General features: G+C 39.2%; 1 protein-coding gene across 1 annotated transcript; it reads left to right on the forward strand.

Moving 5' to 3' along the window:
- Positions 1-3,464: 3,464 nt before the first annotated feature.
- LOC306771000 (tripartite motif-containing protein 14) lies at positions 3,465-9,341 on the forward strand (the record flags this gene model as incomplete). The annotated part of the gene is made up of 7 exons (XM_079260021.1): positions 3,465-3,714; positions 4,930-5,873; positions 6,304-6,399; positions 7,253-7,501; positions 7,614-7,636; positions 8,129-8,283; positions 8,421-9,341. The coding sequence occupies 7 exons, from the start codon at positions 3,465-3,467 to the stop codon at positions 8,963-8,965; spliced, it is 2,262 nt and encodes a 753-aa protein (XP_079116147.1). The 3' UTR covers positions 8,966-9,341.
- Positions 9,342-18,184: the final 8,843 nt, after the last annotated feature.

The raw sequence follows: 18,184 nt of genomic DNA on the forward strand, positions 1-18,184 counted from the left end.
CTACCCCCTTGCACAGCATTGCATAGACCACAGCAGGGGCAGAGACTGTTATTATTTTAAGAAGGACAATATATGGACACCCACTACCTACATGAAAAGACACAGGGTTGACATTCAACACTTGCAGTGCAAGCACAGAGCAACACACATACACAATCATTAACACAACTGTACACAAACCCACGCAAACAGCTCATTATTATTAAATATTAAATTATGTAATTACAAGTATTTAACTATGTTAACACTTAGATGTGTGTGTCACGGTCAGAATGCATATCATGTTTTGTGAAAAGAAGAAAAAAATGCTTTTAGATAATATCTGGTTAATGTAAATCTGTTGTGTTTAGGTTTGACAAAGAAATCAAAGTTTTAGTTTGTTCTCTTGCTCATATGCCACTTTGTTCTCCTTACTGTACTGGGGGAGGAAAAAAATGAAGACTTTTATAAAAAAATAAAAAAAAATTGAAAAAAAAATCATCCAAATGAGACAACTTGTATTACAGTGTATGTACATTGATTATTGAAAACAATTTAGGAAATTTGAACTAAATCCCTTCGATGATCTGCTAGCTAATTTTGCACAATGCTTCATTTTGAGAGGAAATGTTGCTGGTGTTTTCTAGGTTGTCTATCTACACTGTGATAGTGGCTATCAGGACTGACCGCTGCAGGACTCTTAGCTGCTGCGTGAGCGTGTATGAGTGTGTTTGAGTGAGAGCATGCATATACAGTAAACGTTGGTGTGAGCGCGATTTGTGTCATAGTTTGTTGGGTTAGTGAACTAACATGCCGGCCTCACACTCAATTGTCCTGTTTTGTAGCTAAAGCTGTGTCTCTGTCTGTGTCTGCTGTTGGATCTTTCTGTTTCTCTCTATTTGATTATATTCCTCTCTATGTTTAGTTGGGACAAACAGGGTAACATGAAGGAGTAGAAGCATGATGTGGACTGAGCTCTAGTAATGATGAGTTAGACCTGTCCCAGCCTCACCTATTTCCCTGTTTAAAAAGAGATACGCTGTAGATATTAATAATAATATGGACAACAGGATTAACTTTGAGCAATTAAAGAGAATCCTTTAAGAATATATGAACACTTAATAAAGGTTTTCACTGTAAAACTGATGTGTCTTTTTTTTTCATTGTTTGTTTGTTGAGCTTCCTGGACAGAATTTAGTGATTTTTAAACACAGCTACAGACATAACATTTTAGTCATGATTTATCGTCTTTTCATTATCCACCAATAAAGACAATTTTTTTTCAAAGATTGTGTGGGTTGTGGGGGTCAGCACTGCTGTCTCCCAGCAGGAAGGATCCTTTCTTTTTTCTTTTTCTTTTTTTTTTTAACTTGTCTTTTCCTCTTGTTTGGCCAAGGGGAGCTTTATGGGTTTAAGGCTCATCTTAGTATGGATTTTATTTTATTTTATTTTATTTTTTGCATACTTGTTCAAACTTTTGTATTACTGAATTGACTAAATATTTCTGGACCTGATCTGAGGGGACAAAAAATTATAAAGAGTGAACAGAAATGAAACCAAGAAATAAAACCAAGAAAGGAGATAGAGATATACCAGATTAAAAAAAAACAATGGCCCTTCAATTCAAACAGAAACACCAGCATACAACTGCTAGGTCTATACAGAAACAAAGAACTTTCCGTGGCTTTCAAAGGAAAACAAAGCAGGCAATCATCAGGAGGACCTTTAGAGATGAACAAGTTGAAAATAATGCATTGCAGCAAAAATCAAAGTACCAGAAACACACAAATAACAAAACAAAAGTAGCATTTAGTTCACAAAGCCACATGACAACACGAGGACCGTATCAGCATGCAGAATATGAGGAATGAAGAGTGTTCAAAGATGTGTGTGATTGTGCCCTAGGTAAAGGGTGCATACATCGCCCAGAAAGACCGGGCCCACCCAGACGGGCACTCTGCATGGACCAGCACATAAAATGTTTCAGCCATACATCCCAGAAACCATGGCACCACCTACCACACAACCCTCCTCCACTCAGCCACCCCCTGTTGAGTAGTCTTTTGTTTTTTCTTAAAAAGAAGTTTATAGCTTTATTTTTAATCAAATATATAAATAAATGTGAATCCACAATGCTGAACTTCTTTTCTATATTGATCCTGACTTGATGATTGGACGATTGATTGTGGGCATGCATTTTTGCATAAACCTGAAAATGTGCCAAGCTTTTTTTACCAGATAAAGGTCAGATCCAGTAGCACAATCTCAATTAAAAGGGTCAGTTTGAAAGTTTATTAGTCAAACAAAAACGCTATTAGAGGAAATAAATTATCCCTTAAATTTAGAAAATAATAATAATAGTGATAATACAGGTGAACTTTTAAATCTCAACATTCTCTTCGTATTTCAGGCAACCCAAGTAAGAAATTACATTTTTGTTGAGAGACAAAACTTGAAAGAGATTAGGAAAGATTAACCTCTTACTCACAAGTCCCAATAGCCTTTTTATCCATGTCACATGTCACATGTCTAGACCACCATAAAGTAAAGAATGCTGTGGGGAGAAAGACGAAAAATTTCAAAATTCTTGTTCCAATTTGGTTTCAAAAGGAGAAAAAAAAAACCAAGAGTCCTCTTAAGCTTCAATGCAGGCAGTACTGCAGCATCTTTTCAAATCATGGCTGTGTGTAATGAAAGGTCTCATTAGTGAGTTCTTTATTCTATTAGTGTAAGAACTTCACTACATTGCCTTAAATCAATGAGTAAATTAACTAAATAACTGTTATGTCCTTTTTGTAGTTATTTACAAATAATTTTAGTTATTAACCATTTAAAATGCTGAACCAATTTTTATCTTGTCTGTTTTTTTTAAGCTCATACAAAACAGCATTCCTGTGTGAAGCCTTGTCTAATTTTGAAAGTACCGACTTAATTATCGGCAATATACACACTATTGTAGTTTCTTTACATATACATTGAAATGCAATGCTCCGGCATGTTATGTGTAGCTAATGACTTCTCATGGAAATTTGGCATTCACTGTGGTGGATGAAGACTATGAATCTAGGATCTTCTTACATATGAGGAGCTTTTTTTTTTTTTTTTTCATGAATGACCTCAGGGATAAAATTAGGTCTGGAGATAATAAATGAACAAACAGACCAAAAAGATGGGGGTTTCTTTGTGAATCATTGTGACCTTTTACTTCGTTTTTTCTCCAAGTTAGTCAATTAATAACGTGAAAACAGTGGAAACACTTTGACATATGAGCCTAACTGGGGACATATTTTATTTAATGTTAAAGTAGCATAAGCGCCATCATGGAAAATTATTTTCTTCCTTCCTCTTCTTCTCTGAACGAACATGGACTGTCGCTTTAAGACGCGGGGAGGAAGGAGGGGGAGAAGGGGGTAATTCAAATTCTTGGTTCCGCCTCTTCCTCGCCGTTTTTGCGGAAACTGAAACTAAACATTAGCCAAAACAAAATGGGGGCTGTGTTGGACACACCAACCAGGTGTCCTCTCTGCAACGAGATGACCCGGGACCCTGTCACCCTGCAATGTAACCACCGCTTCTGCCAACGATGTATTGGAGATCTGTGGAGCGTCCACCCGAGTGGGCCGTACCACTGTCCCGAGTGGAGGTGTAAAACTGTGTACCAGACTCTGCCGTTTGATCGCAGTTTCATACGGCTCCCGACCCCTGCTCGACCGGTGCCGCCTCACAACGCTGCAGGTATGGTTGAAGCAGGTTAACGCCACATATTTTAACATGACGGCGGCAGTTTATACGTAATGACGGAGTTACGGTTAACAGCTAACGTTACGTCTCCCGCTCGCACGGTACCGTGGATGGAAGTGACGTATGTAACAACGCAGTGGTGCGTTGTTATTACTAGTTTGTCCTGTTAACTAACCAAGTTAACAGTCCAAAAATCACACAACTTTAAATGATAAGCCTATGTTTAAGTCCTGCAGGTTTTTTCAATAGTTTCTGTAAAATACGGCATAATAATGGCTGCTTTATACACATATACCTGGTTTTATTGTATCAGATTGTTGATGTGAATCTGCAAGCTTCCATTGTATCGCTGTTTAGAATGTAAAATCTTGATTTGACTTCTAGAGTACCAATAGTGCTGCCACAAACTTGAAATAGAAATTGCCCTCCAAATAATTACATCAACAATAAGATTTTACCATTGTACCATGTTTATTTACTCAGCACTTTAAAAAAAACAAAAGCAAAAAAAAAAAAAAAAAAAAAAAAGACACATTTGTAAAGCCTGTTATAGAAATATATAGGAAAACGTACCATCAATGGCTCCCTGCGATGGACTGGCGAGCTTTCCAGAGTGTACCCAGCCTTTCGCCCTAAGGCTCCAGCTTCCCTGTGACCCTTCATTGGAATAAGCGGTTAGGATAATGAATGAATGGATGAATACTAACTGGACAGTCCACTAGCGCCTTCCTACAATGTCCTCTACTGTTTGATTTTGTGCTTGTGTTGTTCTCACTCATATGTAAGTTGCTTTGGATAAAAGCGTCTGCGAAATAATTGTAGAATAGGATAGAATAGAATGGCAAGTCGCAGTTATCAAAACAATGAATCAGCTTTGACCAAGACAGGCCTTATCCTTATTAAAAGAAGTGTTCATGAGAGGGATGATTATTATCCAGTAGATTTTTATATGGAAATAATGCAGATGCATCTGTTTTGAAGGCAGCCTTGTCAGCATCTGCAGGTATGTGAGAAACCAAAACACCTCCATGCTTTTAAGCCAAATTGAAAAGGAAGAGACCAGTAATTTAGAAGAGGCTATTTTTTCAGATCTGCAGCTAATCTAAAGAAACAGTTTAATTCAGTGAACTTAGAGGTGTTGATTTAAAGTATTTTAGTTAAGTCGACATTCTTTCTGACCGGTGTTGTTGTTGTTTGGATTTTGTAAAGGTTCCTCCAGCAACGATGAAGAAAATCCCTCGTTTCTCAGGAGGCCCTCACTCACCAGCCGACTCCTTGGGAAGAGAAAGGCCAGCACACCTATTGTAGAGGAGCCAGTCACAAAGCGATCAACTGCAGAGTCTCCTCACCGGCAGTCCGCTGACATCGAGACTCCCACCACTTCCGTGTCAGACAAACCTGGGCAGTCAACTGATGTGGCGACATCCAAAAATGCAAACTCAGCATCTACACAGACTCTGCATAGTGATGGGCCAGCCTTGAGTGAAAACTCTGACAGCAAAGTAGCTGTGCCGACAAGCGGGGAGCCACATGTTGTCCCAGTCAAGCAGAACCAGCACAATTCAGACTCAGTGGATGACTCTGACAGTTCCAGTGAAGTAGATCTATGTGATTCACCTCTTGCTACCGCTGAGAAAGATGGAACCACAAAAATTCCAGCTTCCCCAAAGAAATTTGCTTCACCTGCCAACTCTGACAGTCGTCCTGGGGTCTCCGTTCCAGGTAGAGAGTCCTTTCCTGCACAGCAAGCCAGCAAGGCACCGCTGATACCCAATAAAAGTGCTGCAGTTGCCTCCACATCCACAAGCCGCGGTGGTATCTTCCTGAAGCCTGACAATAAAACCACCAGCCCTGTCCCATGTCATTATTGCCCTAAAACTGGTTGTCAGTCAGCGGTGAAGACCTGTCTGGTGTGTGGGGCTTCTATGTGTAAAGAACACCTGCGTCCCCACCTGGATTCCCCTGTCTTCCAGAATCACACACTGGTTCCTCCGATGGAGGACATTTCACTGTGGAGGTGCCAGGAGCATCAGGAGATCAATCGAATCTACTGTAGACAGTGTGGAGTGTGTGTGTGCACTGTGTGTACCGTCATAGGCTCCCACCGAGACCACGTCTGCATTAGCATCAGGGAGGCAGAAAGAGAACTCAGGGTGAGTTCTGGCTCCATAGCAACACCATATAATTCAGTTGTATGTTGTACTTACATCATATAACTCAATGTTTCCTATTGATTATTTTAGTAAAGAGAATACAGATTTGGTGTTATCCAAAATGAGCTTTTCTTTCACTTTGATGGTACAAAGATTGATCAAATTATGTGTTAACTGTTAACTTAAAAAACCAAATCAAAGCTTACTATCCATATCATATGTTTTGGTCTCTGTATGTGGACAAAACCTGAAAATATTGTATACATTACATTATTTCAGACTGAATTCTGCACTAATAAAGCGCCTCGGTAATGAAAAAAATACTTAATAAAGTCCAGATATTTGTTGTCTGTAAAGTGTAGTGGTCAAAGATGGATAGCAGCGGTAAAGTCTGGATTTCTTTTGAACTTTTGTGGATGTTTTCCACCAGACAAACCTGAAAGAAGACATCAAGCAGCTGCAGGAGGCTGAGCAGCAAGTGAAGAACAGAGTGAATGATCTCACTCAGAAGAAGGAGGCATCCAGAGTAAGAACATAAAACTTCTTCAAATCACACAATAGCTACTCTGAATAGAGGTAATATTTTCTACAAGTTTAGATGTGGTGGGTAAAATTCACGCTTTGTTAAAGTGAAAAGTTAGAATACACACATAGCGGTGCCTTTAAAAGCTGTAAAAACAATACAAATGTTTATTTCCAGCATAGATATAATCTAAAACCTTAGATTTTCACAAAACTACGAATATAAAATGCTTTTGCAGTTAGGTGCAGTAGCAGCATTTTGTCATTTTTGTCACTTCTTAGATATATTGCATTCAGATTAAATTCAACAATGTGAACAGAAAGGCCCTGATTCCATCATGAGTGCATTTTTTTATCTCTGAGCAGTATGGATGGGAAAATCGGATCAAAGAATCGAAAATCGGGGTTTTTTTTTTGCTTCACAATTTTAAAATAGATTTTTTGTTTTAAAAAATTGATTTTTTTTTCAAACAAATAAAAATAATCCAGTATAAAAATTTTGTCATTTGTATTGTTTTTATTGATCTTTTTACTTGTCTTCTGGGGCGTTAAAGCAGCAGAATGATGGTCTGGCTACTGTGTTGTTTTTTTCTAATTGAAATCAAGAAATATTACGAGCAAAAAAAAAAAGTTTTATACGTTTATTTTGTTTTTAATCTTTAAAAATCAGCAATATCAAAGAATTGTGAGAATCGCAATTTAAATCAAATCAGCACCCAAAAAAATCTGAATCGAATCAAATCGGGACAAAAGTGTATCGTCACGGCCCTACCGAGCAGTGATGTCCACCTGTGATCTGATCCCCTTTAGTACACATATGTCTGCAAGGTCTGAACAGTGTGGTTTCTTTTGTCCAGGTGGTTTTAGTTGAGGCACACGCAGGAGTAAAGCAGCAGTATGGAGCTATCAAAGAGGCCTTGGAGCTGGAGGAGCAATCAGCTCTTCAGTGTGTGACCAAGGAGGAGAACCGGGTCCTGGGAGGACTAGAGAAAAAACTCGGCCTTCTCCGGAGCTCCCTGCAATCCATCCAGAATGGTCTCAACACTCTGGAGGGTCTGGCTGATGCCAGGGGAGATCGACATGTTCAGGACCAGGCTTTCATTATGGTGAGTTTGATGCTCAGAGAAAGGCTTTGAAAAATATCTAAATACTATTGTAATTAACAGTAAATCTGATGGTTTGTTTTTTGTTTTTTTTTTTGCTTTGTTTTGACTGCAGGAGTACAGCAGGGTTTCTCAGCTGTAAGTGGTTTATCTTTCTGTATTGTTGTGTGAAAAGTAACAGCTTGTAATTAGCAGCGAAATGTAGCATGAACAGATGATGTGTTTTAAAACTCATAACAACGACATCAGCTTCATCCTGTCTCTTAGGATTCAGTGTCCATTTGTCTGGATAATTTACGGACTCTGAACATGTTTACCTGGTTGACTTTCATTTGTAGAAATGTCCCACATGAGAAGCATGAACACTACTCTGTGGATTAACCAGAGTCTGACTTAGAAATGGTTTTTGCAGTTGATTTGTTCAAAAGGAAATCATCATTTCCATATGAGCAGAAATCAAACAACTTCCATCACAAACTCACTATCTTGAACATTCATGTAAAAGACTAGTAGTTAGAGAAAACTATGCACTTTATTTTTCAGATGTCAGCGAAAAACCTTCAACAAAACATATTTAATTTGCATTCCATGTCTAATATTTTCTGTCTTCCGCTGACTCTTCCCCACTAGTACTAGTGACTTGGGTAGCTGTATGGAGCACTTTGACGCCCCAGAGGAAGTGAACCATGCCCGACTGAAATACTTGCAGAGGTGGACAGAGAAACGGTTGGACACTGTAGTCATCGTTGTACCCGGCAAAGACCGAGACCTGTACAGGCTGCTGTGTAAGATAAATGCAGCTAAAGTGTCTCCAACTAATAAATCACAATTACTTAAACCTGGATTTTTTCCAAATAACGTCCAAATATAGCGTGCTTAGTCCCTCTGCTGATTTTTTTTATTTTTTATTTCCTGCATGCAGATGGAACCATTCCCATCTTGGATGCTGACACAGCCCATCCAAAGCTGCAGCTCTCTGATGACAACAAAAGGGTGACCTATAGCGAGGCCCAGCAGGCCTACACAGAGCATGAAGCTCGCTTCAGCTCCTTCCCACAAGTCCTAGCATCCCAAGCCCTGAAGGGGTGCCGTTGGTACTGGGAGGTGAACGTGTCTGTGGATGACGGCCGCTGGAAGGTGGGCGTGTGCGAGGGCCAGATTGAGCGGAAAGGCCAAAAGGACAGCTCTCGTCTGGGCTTCAACACCTATTCCTGGTGCCTGGCCTGTGATAAAAAGAAGTTGGAAGCTATGCATAACAAGGCGTCGGTTCCTGTAAAGACAGAGGGGCTACAAAGGGTGGGAATCTTTCTCGACTTTGAAGAGGGTAGTTTATCATTCTTTAATGTGACAGCAGGGGGCAGTCTTGTTTTACTGCATTCCTATGCACAGCAGTTTTCTGAGCCTCTATACCCAGCCATGTCTGTGTCGAGAACACACTTGGCAATCTGCGACCTGTTCCAGTCATAAAACCACCCATCGGTGGCATCTCACGTCTGGTCAAACTGGTTATAACATGTGGAAGTTTGTGCCTTCACACACCTGCAGCATAATTACTTAAAATGTGATTTTAACATCCTTGTTAGGACTGGATTTATACCACTATATATATATATAGATATATAGATATATATACACTGTTAACTACAGGCTCATCATCATTCCATACACGGGTAGCGTATTTTATATAAAAACCTGAAGTTTTTTCTTGTTTGCAACTTTTAAGGAGGAAATCCAGTTTTAAATGTAAGGCAAACTGCCAGCAATAATCAGTCCGAGTTTAGCTTGGACTTCTATTTTTATTGCGAATATGTGATTCATTGATCTACTGTTTAGTTTCTACGACATGTCTGTACTCCTGCTATGACCTGTTGAAATAAAAACACATCCTTTCAAAAACAAAGTAGTCTTTATCACTGCTCGCAGGGATTCCTCCCATGCAAGTTCAGATGGAAACACAGGTGTGGGTGGTGTGTTTTCCCTCAACAGGTACTAACTTTGAAAATCTCACAGCCCCCACCGGCCCAGAGCTTTACTGACAACAAACATTACCTTTGGCTCAAACTCCTTATAGCTTCGTGGATGTAAACAGATGCTAAATAGGCCTTTTCCTCGTGAAGTCTGAGGCTCATTTAATCTGACTGGCGGTCTGTGGGGTTGACGTCACGGAGAGGGATCAAAGTGGTGTTTACCATAACTCCCCCGGAATGATTGTTGGAGACTCACAGAGCCGTGGGTTCATTTAGAGACAGCTGTCTGTAGATCACAGCATATTCAACCTTTTCACAGTAGCAAAGCCAAAAAGGAATGAAAGTGTTGGCTGAGTTCGCACAAGATCCCTCAGGAGACAAGAGCTTAATGAACAGCAAACACTAATATCTCCAAAATAGCTGCTTCCTCTTCCAACAGACTTTAATCTGGCATATTTTCAAACACTTTGAAACTAACATCTACACAGGTGCATCATTCAACCATGGCAACAATTTCACACTCAGAGCCACATGATCCAAAGGTAATTGCAAACCTTTTGCTTTCTACTTCGCCCTCCTCCAGCTGGCACATGAAGGCAAGAGGTGAGACATGGCTGAGAGGCAGTGAGAGGAGGAGGCTTTTACAGACAGTTAATTAAATTCTAATCTTGCTTCTCATCTGGTGGCTCTCAAACTGGCTCTTTTTTTTTATTTTTTATAAAAATATAGGATGTTGTCAGAGAACAATGTGTCAGGTATTTGGGTTTAGAAAGTGATGGAGACAAATCTTGCTAGTTTACTCACTGGGTGCAGTTTTCTGCTGAAGCTGAAAAGCCACTGAATGGACATAAGCTCAAAGAAACACGATGCATATTAACGTTTATTACCAACATCTTTCTCCATTGAGAAACACTTTGAGATTATCAAACTTTTACACAGGGGTGTTGTCACTCTGCAATATTTTCACTTGTTATTATTTTCAGGCAAGCGTAAAATGGCATGAAATTCTCTACTGCCACAAAACGTTTTTCTCTTCCTTCCCTCTGTTCACGTCACAGTGACACCACGCCGGATTGCTCTGAGGTTAAAACCGTTTCAAGTTCACTTTGATGGCTTCACATTTGACACAGTTTAATGTAGGCTCAGTCAAAATTTGTTTGTTGTGGAACTGGAAGTAATAATGCAGCACAAACAGTGTTTGTTCCTGAAGCGGGACTGGTAGCTGTGGCAGTTTGCAATCTTTCGTGGGAAAATTGCCTCAAGACCAGTCAAGGAAACTGATAAGACCGACATAAAATCCACTCAGTATGTGAAATGTTGCATTTGCCGCTGCTAAGCTGTTTAGGCGTCTTTTCCTCTGCAGTTTTAAAAGTTTTATCAGTGGGAAAATCAGATAAAAAATCAGATAAAAAATGTGAGTTGGGTATCATAGTTATACATGAAAAGAACAAGCAGGGTTTACAGAAAAGTCCTCATTTGTCCCGTGATGCACTTTCTCCTGTCTGTTTGGACTGCTCACACCACAGTAAAACCATTAATGATATCATAATCCCTTTTGATAGATGCAGTAGTATTAAAAACACTATCAATAACTGATTATAAGTTTCATCCACAAACCCCTTTCTAATGAAAACATTAAGCAAAGCTTGGAAGCTTTTGTTCTTCATATTATATGTAATAAAATAAAATGTATCAATATTTCATCTCTTTATCCGTAACACAAAAGCTTTTGAAAAGACAACCAGCTTTGCTTTTGGTGCAACAGAAGCTGTGTGTGATTTATATCTTAAAAAGAACATCATAGTCAATGAAATATTATTAAACACAGCTGTTATGCAACCTGTTCCTTCAACTGCAAAAGGGGCTTTAAAAGTGTAATTAAACAGCAACGCCTACATGGACCAAAGCTCAGAATGATTGAAATATAGATTAAATCAGAATCTTTTATAGTTCTCCAGATATCTGACATTATTATGTAGCAAGATGTAATGACTGAAGATTTGCTCCTTTAAAATAATACCTTGGTTTTGGTATTTATTTGTCAGAATTTGATGTTCGTGGCAACATGAGAAGATCTGTATCACCTCAGAGCAACCAAAGCTTGCCAAGAATAGATTTGGCTGGGGCAAAAATCACACAAGATACGACAGATATAGTAGGATAGATGGGCAGATTTTACTCGTTTTTGCTTTTAAACAGTGGAGCCGATATAGTATTAAACTGGCAGTTTGCTACTGCATATTTTCTAATGATTGTTGTGAAAAAGACACCATTAGATCAAGACCTTTTCTTGTATGCAAGCATGGCCAGGGGCTGGCACACTCTACGCATACACCAGTGCAGACACATCTTGAGTTGGCATGGCAACAGTTGGTGAGATCAGGTGAGCAAGAAGTCTCACATATCTCATCCAGTCACCTGCCAGATTTGGCATGGTCTGTGGAAATCTGAGACACAAGAACTGATGGGCCTATTGTTGGTTGACATGCTTCTTATTCTCCTTCACCTTTCCCCAGGCAAATCAATTTACTGTCATTTCTTTTCAGTCAGGGCTGAGGTGATAAAACACAACTCGATGAAAAACAAAATCTCATTTGTCTGTGTGGCTGTTTACTATCAGGTGATTACAGGCTTTTTTTTTTTTTTTTTGTATTTCTTTTAAAAAAAAAAGTATTCATAAAAACATGGACAAAACTGCTGCAGAACCATGTTTGTGAAAGAAAAACCCACAATCAGGACAATAACTTAAAACTGACAAAAGTCATGACAAAAAAGGTAATGAATTGATTAACCAATGAAAATCTGACATTGCTCTGGAATTGATGTTCAGCAGAATCATTTATAAAACCTAAGAAACAGAGCTGGAGAAAATTTATGGCGTCCTTAATTTTAAACCTTTTTTTTTCCGCAAACACTGCATTTAACTCTCACACTAACAAAAAAAACAGAGACAAATGTTTCTCTATGTTTTTCTGTTTGTTTCGAACAAGAAAAAACTGAATAAATGTTCTTTGGTTTCTTTTTTGGAAACATTTTATAAAGAAGAAGTTAATGTAACAACAGCATAAGGACTGAATTTTGAAACAGTTGTGTTGCAACAAACACTTAGTTTGGGTTTTACATACTGAAAACCAATTGGTACAGTTTATTTTCACATTTAAAAAAAAATTTCAATGTCACTGCAAATTTGCCTCAACCAAATGGTGGATCAGGTTATTAAAGGGTTAAACAATTACTACAACTGTCAATGAGACTTCTCCACCTGTCAACAGGTATTTCGGCCCACCCCCCACGAGAAAGTCCAATTTAATTTATTAATAATATATTTTTAAGATTAATTCAGTCAGTTTTAACTTATTTCAGAGACCATTGTGTGTTTTTCTTTCATTAGCAGGGGAGTTCTAACAATTTTGTCCATGTTTGTATATAAATGTGCGCTATCAGGATACTTTTAGGGTGGACAAAGTAACTCAGATACCTACATAGCACATATTTATATGATTTTTCTATATGTCTAACCCAGTTCCGATTGTCTGACGTTATCCTTCAACCACTAACATGTCAGCATTTTATGAGAAGACGGAGGTGGCATCTCTATTGTCAGCTTTGGTGCCTGTCTGTCTCCCCCTTCCCACACACTGTCCCAGTCTACCGATCCATCATCACTCAGAATATCAGCGGTATCTATAGCATTATTTATTGATATGGCTGTCCTTGTGCTTTTTATTTAGCTTCTATACAGGAAGGTCAGAGTGCAGGTCAGAGCCAGACAGAGTCACAGGAGGGGACTTGGATTCAGTCTCTGTTTAAGGATTGTAAAGGGGATTTAGGCTGTCATGAGCTTGACATTCAGTCTAAGCCTCACATACCAGTACGACTTCTTTCAGTCCACAACCTGATGCTTGCCAGAACTGCTAACTCTAAAAATGTTTGTGTGCTTAAATCAGTACAACAAACCTTTCTTTTAAATGTGTTTATTTGTCTATTTTTTGCAGAACTATCTTTCAATGAAATCTAAATTTTTTTATACAAAAGTTTATTGCAAACCCAGTCAGTGCAGTCAGTTTCTTACCTAAAGATACTCTGACATGTAGATTTGGGAACTGAGAATCAAGGCAGCAAGATTTTGACTGAAATATAACCACAGCTTTTAAGTCAGCAATTGCTCCTATTGTAGGAGCAAAAGTGGGCTTAAAATGCCTCCATCCTGACTGGTGGAATCATAAACAGCCAATTTATATTGTGATGTTACAACAAAGTGTGGGATTTTTCTAATGAGTTTTAATGTATTATGCTTCTGTTGTCTCATTTTACCTCCCTTTATGAGTGGCTTAATTGAAATTAGTTTCCATTTTATGACAAGCTTTATAAACCCCCAGCAGCAAGTTTTTCCAATTTTTATTGTCATTATTATTTTGTTTTAAGTGCCAACCATGTTCATTTATTCCTCGAGGTTTTGGCATAACAATATGAGCGAAGTAGCATTTAAAACACTGTTTGGAGAGATAAACCAAAACATCCTGCCACTTGTTTTCCAGGTGTAAACATCTTTTCTTTTTTTCTATGCAGAGCTACAGACTGGTCACACTTAAGACCAACAGAGAAACAGAAGATCTTCATATTTTTAATATTTCATCTTCACTGCATTGCAGTGATGGCTGAATGCTCTCTCTGCATAGTCTGAAAACGAGTTGGATGGACAAACAAACGTGCCTCAGCTGAAAAACTGATGAATCGGGAAGCGATTACAATGACTTTCATTAACATAAAATGCTCTTTGTGCAAATGTACATTGTATCAGCTTTTTCATGTAAATTAAAAGGCAAGTGAGGAAAAGCAGCGTGTTTCTCATGAGGACAAGAAGAACTCAGGCACCCTTGTTGTAGATGGTGGAGGGAAGGGGGGGGGGGGGGGGGGGGGTTGCTTGGGAAAAAAAGTGGAAGTTGCTGAAAGGCTGCGGACTGAGTGAGGTACGCCGGCTGACCCATAGATAAGGACTGTAGACAGAACTGGACTGCAAAAGACAGGAAAGAGTATAACTGGGTGTAGTCGAGGGGAAGCGGGGGGTTAAAAATAATGCAAAATACTGCTATGATACTGCAATCTTGCTGAAGTCGTAGAACAGAGTACAACGTGCTGCTGTGGCACACATGGCCTTCAGTCCTGTAATTAAGTGAGCGCACATTTCCCTCAAACACAGACTGGATGTGCCACTTAAGGTGAAGCAGGTCAATCTGACACAGCACTTGTTGCACAAGTAGAGGGAAGGAGCCACAAAGGCTGATATGCCACCTTTACACATTATTAATCTTTGCCCCCCCCTCCCCTAACCCTCCGTATAAAGTAAGACATAATTCACATCAAAATGTCGATGTGATGATTAAAAGACTATCGTAATTGTTTGCATATCCCAACAGGCAAAATACACCAACATGTTTTAGTAATGATCTTTTTTTTTCCACCTTTTTTCTACAAGTTCTAGAAGCACGCTTATTCAGAGGCAGCTCTTGAATTTAAAGGAATATTTTCATACTTTGGTCGGTATGAAGTTGAATACCTGTTTTTCTGAAATCTCTTTAGGATTAAAACGTTTCCTTTCACCACTCTGTTCACCAGTAACCTTCTGTCTGTGTGAAAAATACATCATAACATGTTATCATCTGGTGTATCTAGCAAGATTGAAGCTGGCAGGTGAACAAAAATTCTGGTTTTCCAGCTTCTTGTTATAAATTGCAGTTTGCACGCATTGCTGAAGCTCATGCACAGAACATGGAGAAACTTTCTTGGATTTGACAGAAGTTATCAAAATCCACTGCAGACAGAGAAGAGACAGAACATTACTTCAACATATGGATTAAATTTACTGCGTGTTATACCGCAAGCTGTGTTTCGTGTGTGTGTGCAACTCTGTTTTGCTTAATATCCCGCCTTCCTCTGCAGAAGGTGAGGGTGTTATTAAGTGTAATTTTAAACAGTTTGACAGCTTCACAAAAGCGTGTTATTAAAAGGCAGAACTGCTTAGCCTATTAGCAAACGTTTCGGGTAATGATGTCCACAGCCTGCCATTAGCAGTTAACCACAGCTTGATTTGAGGAGGGTTTAATAGGTGCACATTTCAGAAAACCATAGAGAACAACAAGCACCGTTATTAACTATGGGTCTTTTATTGCAAGTGATAAATTAATTGCTGTAAATCTAAACAATAACTCTTGTTTATTGTGACAACTTCCATCTTAATGGTTAATGTGGGAGCTGTGTCATCGCATTGATCTTACACCTACACCACCAAAATGTCAGCCGGGAGCTCTCCTGACACAAAACATGTGCATTCTTCTCTGACAGCACATAAACTACTACGAATGAAGAATGGTTTGACATTTCCACATATAGCACCTTTGTGATTGTATATAAAGCAAGCAGACCTCTGTGCGATCAGTGCAATCAGGCCTTCTTTGGTGGAGGAGTCCAGCTAGCTTAATGTAATCGCCCGACGTTTTTATTTCACCCTGTCTTCCTCCAGGGCCCCAACCTCATCTGTCTGGAATGTTTTTCCATCACCAATGGAGATGAGGGGCTTGTGGTTTTTCCGAGGTAATTGTTGCGTTTCCTTGTGTGCCTTTAAGATGGAAATATTCTATATGAGTTATGACATGACTGTGGTTTTTTATGAGCACCAATAACACCGGTGCACATATTGCAGTCAGGGCATCTTCGGTCCAGACGCCGCAAAAGCTTCTCTTCATGATTATGTGTTGGGCTTCTCACTGTCTTTGCAATAAGCATGGGGTATTATTTGTGGCAGGCATTGTTTCTAAATTCGATATCTGGAAAAATGTTTTGTGCCGTTTTCTTGATCCCCTAACCTCACCAAACATAATGCTGCTCAATAATATGAAATCTTCACCCGTCTGACAACTCCACTTTTCTTTTCCTTTTTTCTTGATCTCTTTTTAGGGTCCATTATGAATTCTCCCTGTTCACCCTGTCTTTCTTCCTCTCGCACGCTTGTCATTTATCTCCTCTGAGCTTTTGCTGACTTGAATGATTTATTCACATCTCAATTTTAGTCTCTTGGTAAAATGTGAATGGCGTCTCATTCCCTTGGGGCGACTGGTTGGTCGCAGCTGAATACATTCTGAGCCCACGTTCCTCCATTTCCTCCATCCCTGCCTGTCGCTTGACAATGACTAAAAATGACCCCAGTGGGTGCTATACAAAGAAGAATAAGCAGGCCTAATCATAAAGCCTCAAACTTTCCACCCAGGTTGAGATCATTTCAGTTTTCTAGACAGATGGAACATTTTTTTAAAATTTACTTTTAACAGGTAGGTAGGTGTACATTGAATGTGCATTAGGACATATGCTCGCTGTAAAAATAATATACTTCACTTACTGTAGTACTTCTAAAAGAGCACTCAAACTTAATCACGAAGCAGCTCTGTGATAGAGGAGAATAGGAGAAGCTGTAGGTCTGTGCACTCCAACAAAACATCCACTCTGAACAGCCGAATAAAAACTGTCTGAGTACATTACGGATGGATCCCAGGCAGCAGTGTTTGCATACTTACCCAAAGTAAAACATGAGCATGCCTTATGTGATGTCTCCATTTATAGGTGACACGACCACAGATTTAGAAAAAACAAAAACAAAAGAAAAGTTGGACATTACAGAAAATGTAATCATTCACAGCATCCAAAGATGAACATTAACATTAGTGTCAAGTACATCAGGTTTTAGGGGGCTATTAAGAACCTTAAAGCCAAGAATTCCCTTAAATACGGTGCAGATGGTTAAAATGGGTTAATCATTTGCAAGAAGTTGTTTTTGATCATGTAACTATTTTGGTTTGATGTGTCTGTGGAGGGTCCAACAAATGATGGGATAAAAACAGACACCCCAGTCTAACTTGGATCTTTGTTTGCCATGCATTATCACTGCAAATCTTTTTTTTCTGCAGATCTACATGCAGCTGCTAGTAGGCGCCTATTTTTGTAATGTATGCAAACATCACACACACTTGTGCACAACTACATCTGAAGGACAAAAAGGCTTTTTGCATGTTGTTCCCTACCCAATCAGCACAAATCATCTTCAGATAAAATTGTCAACTTCTCTGGATTTTGGTTTAGATTTTAGTTGTCTTGTCATGTTTAGTTCTCTTTTTCTTGTGTATTTGCAGGTTTCCCCTTCTGCTAGGGGTGGGCAACTCAAGTCCTTGAGGGTCAGACTTCAGCAGACTGGTGCAGAGATTCACATTAAACTCTGCACCAGTCCTCTAATTAGCCATTGGTTTGAGTTGCAGCAGGGAAACTCCTAAAACCTGCTAAACTGTGGCCTTGGGTTTCCCACCCTGCCAATGTGTATTCTGTTTTGCTTTCTCCTTCCTGTCATCAGTACACCAGGTCTTATTTTGCTAACTAACATCACCTGTTATGTGTCCTCAGGGCTTTTACACCCTTGTGGTGTCAGATTCCCCCTCCCACTCGGCATCTTGTTTCCATTCCATGTACAAAGAGTCTGAATTTGGGTCCACATTCCACAGATACCACAGAAATCAATCCAAAATTATCATATAAAGAGGTGAATCTGAAGAAGATGCAAAAAAGAGAATAATTATTGATTGAAAGTTCATTTGATCTGCTTAAGAGGTCATCTGGTGATTATATGGCAAAACCAGCTGACCTTGCAGAGAAAATCTATACTGCAAAGCAGGAGGAG

Source organism: Telmatherina bonti (genome assembly GCF_933228915.1).
Source record: "Telmatherina bonti genome assembly, chromosome: 2".
NCBI classification, from domain to species: Eukaryota; Metazoa; Chordata; class Actinopteri; order Atheriniformes; family Telmatherinidae; genus Telmatherina; species Telmatherina bonti.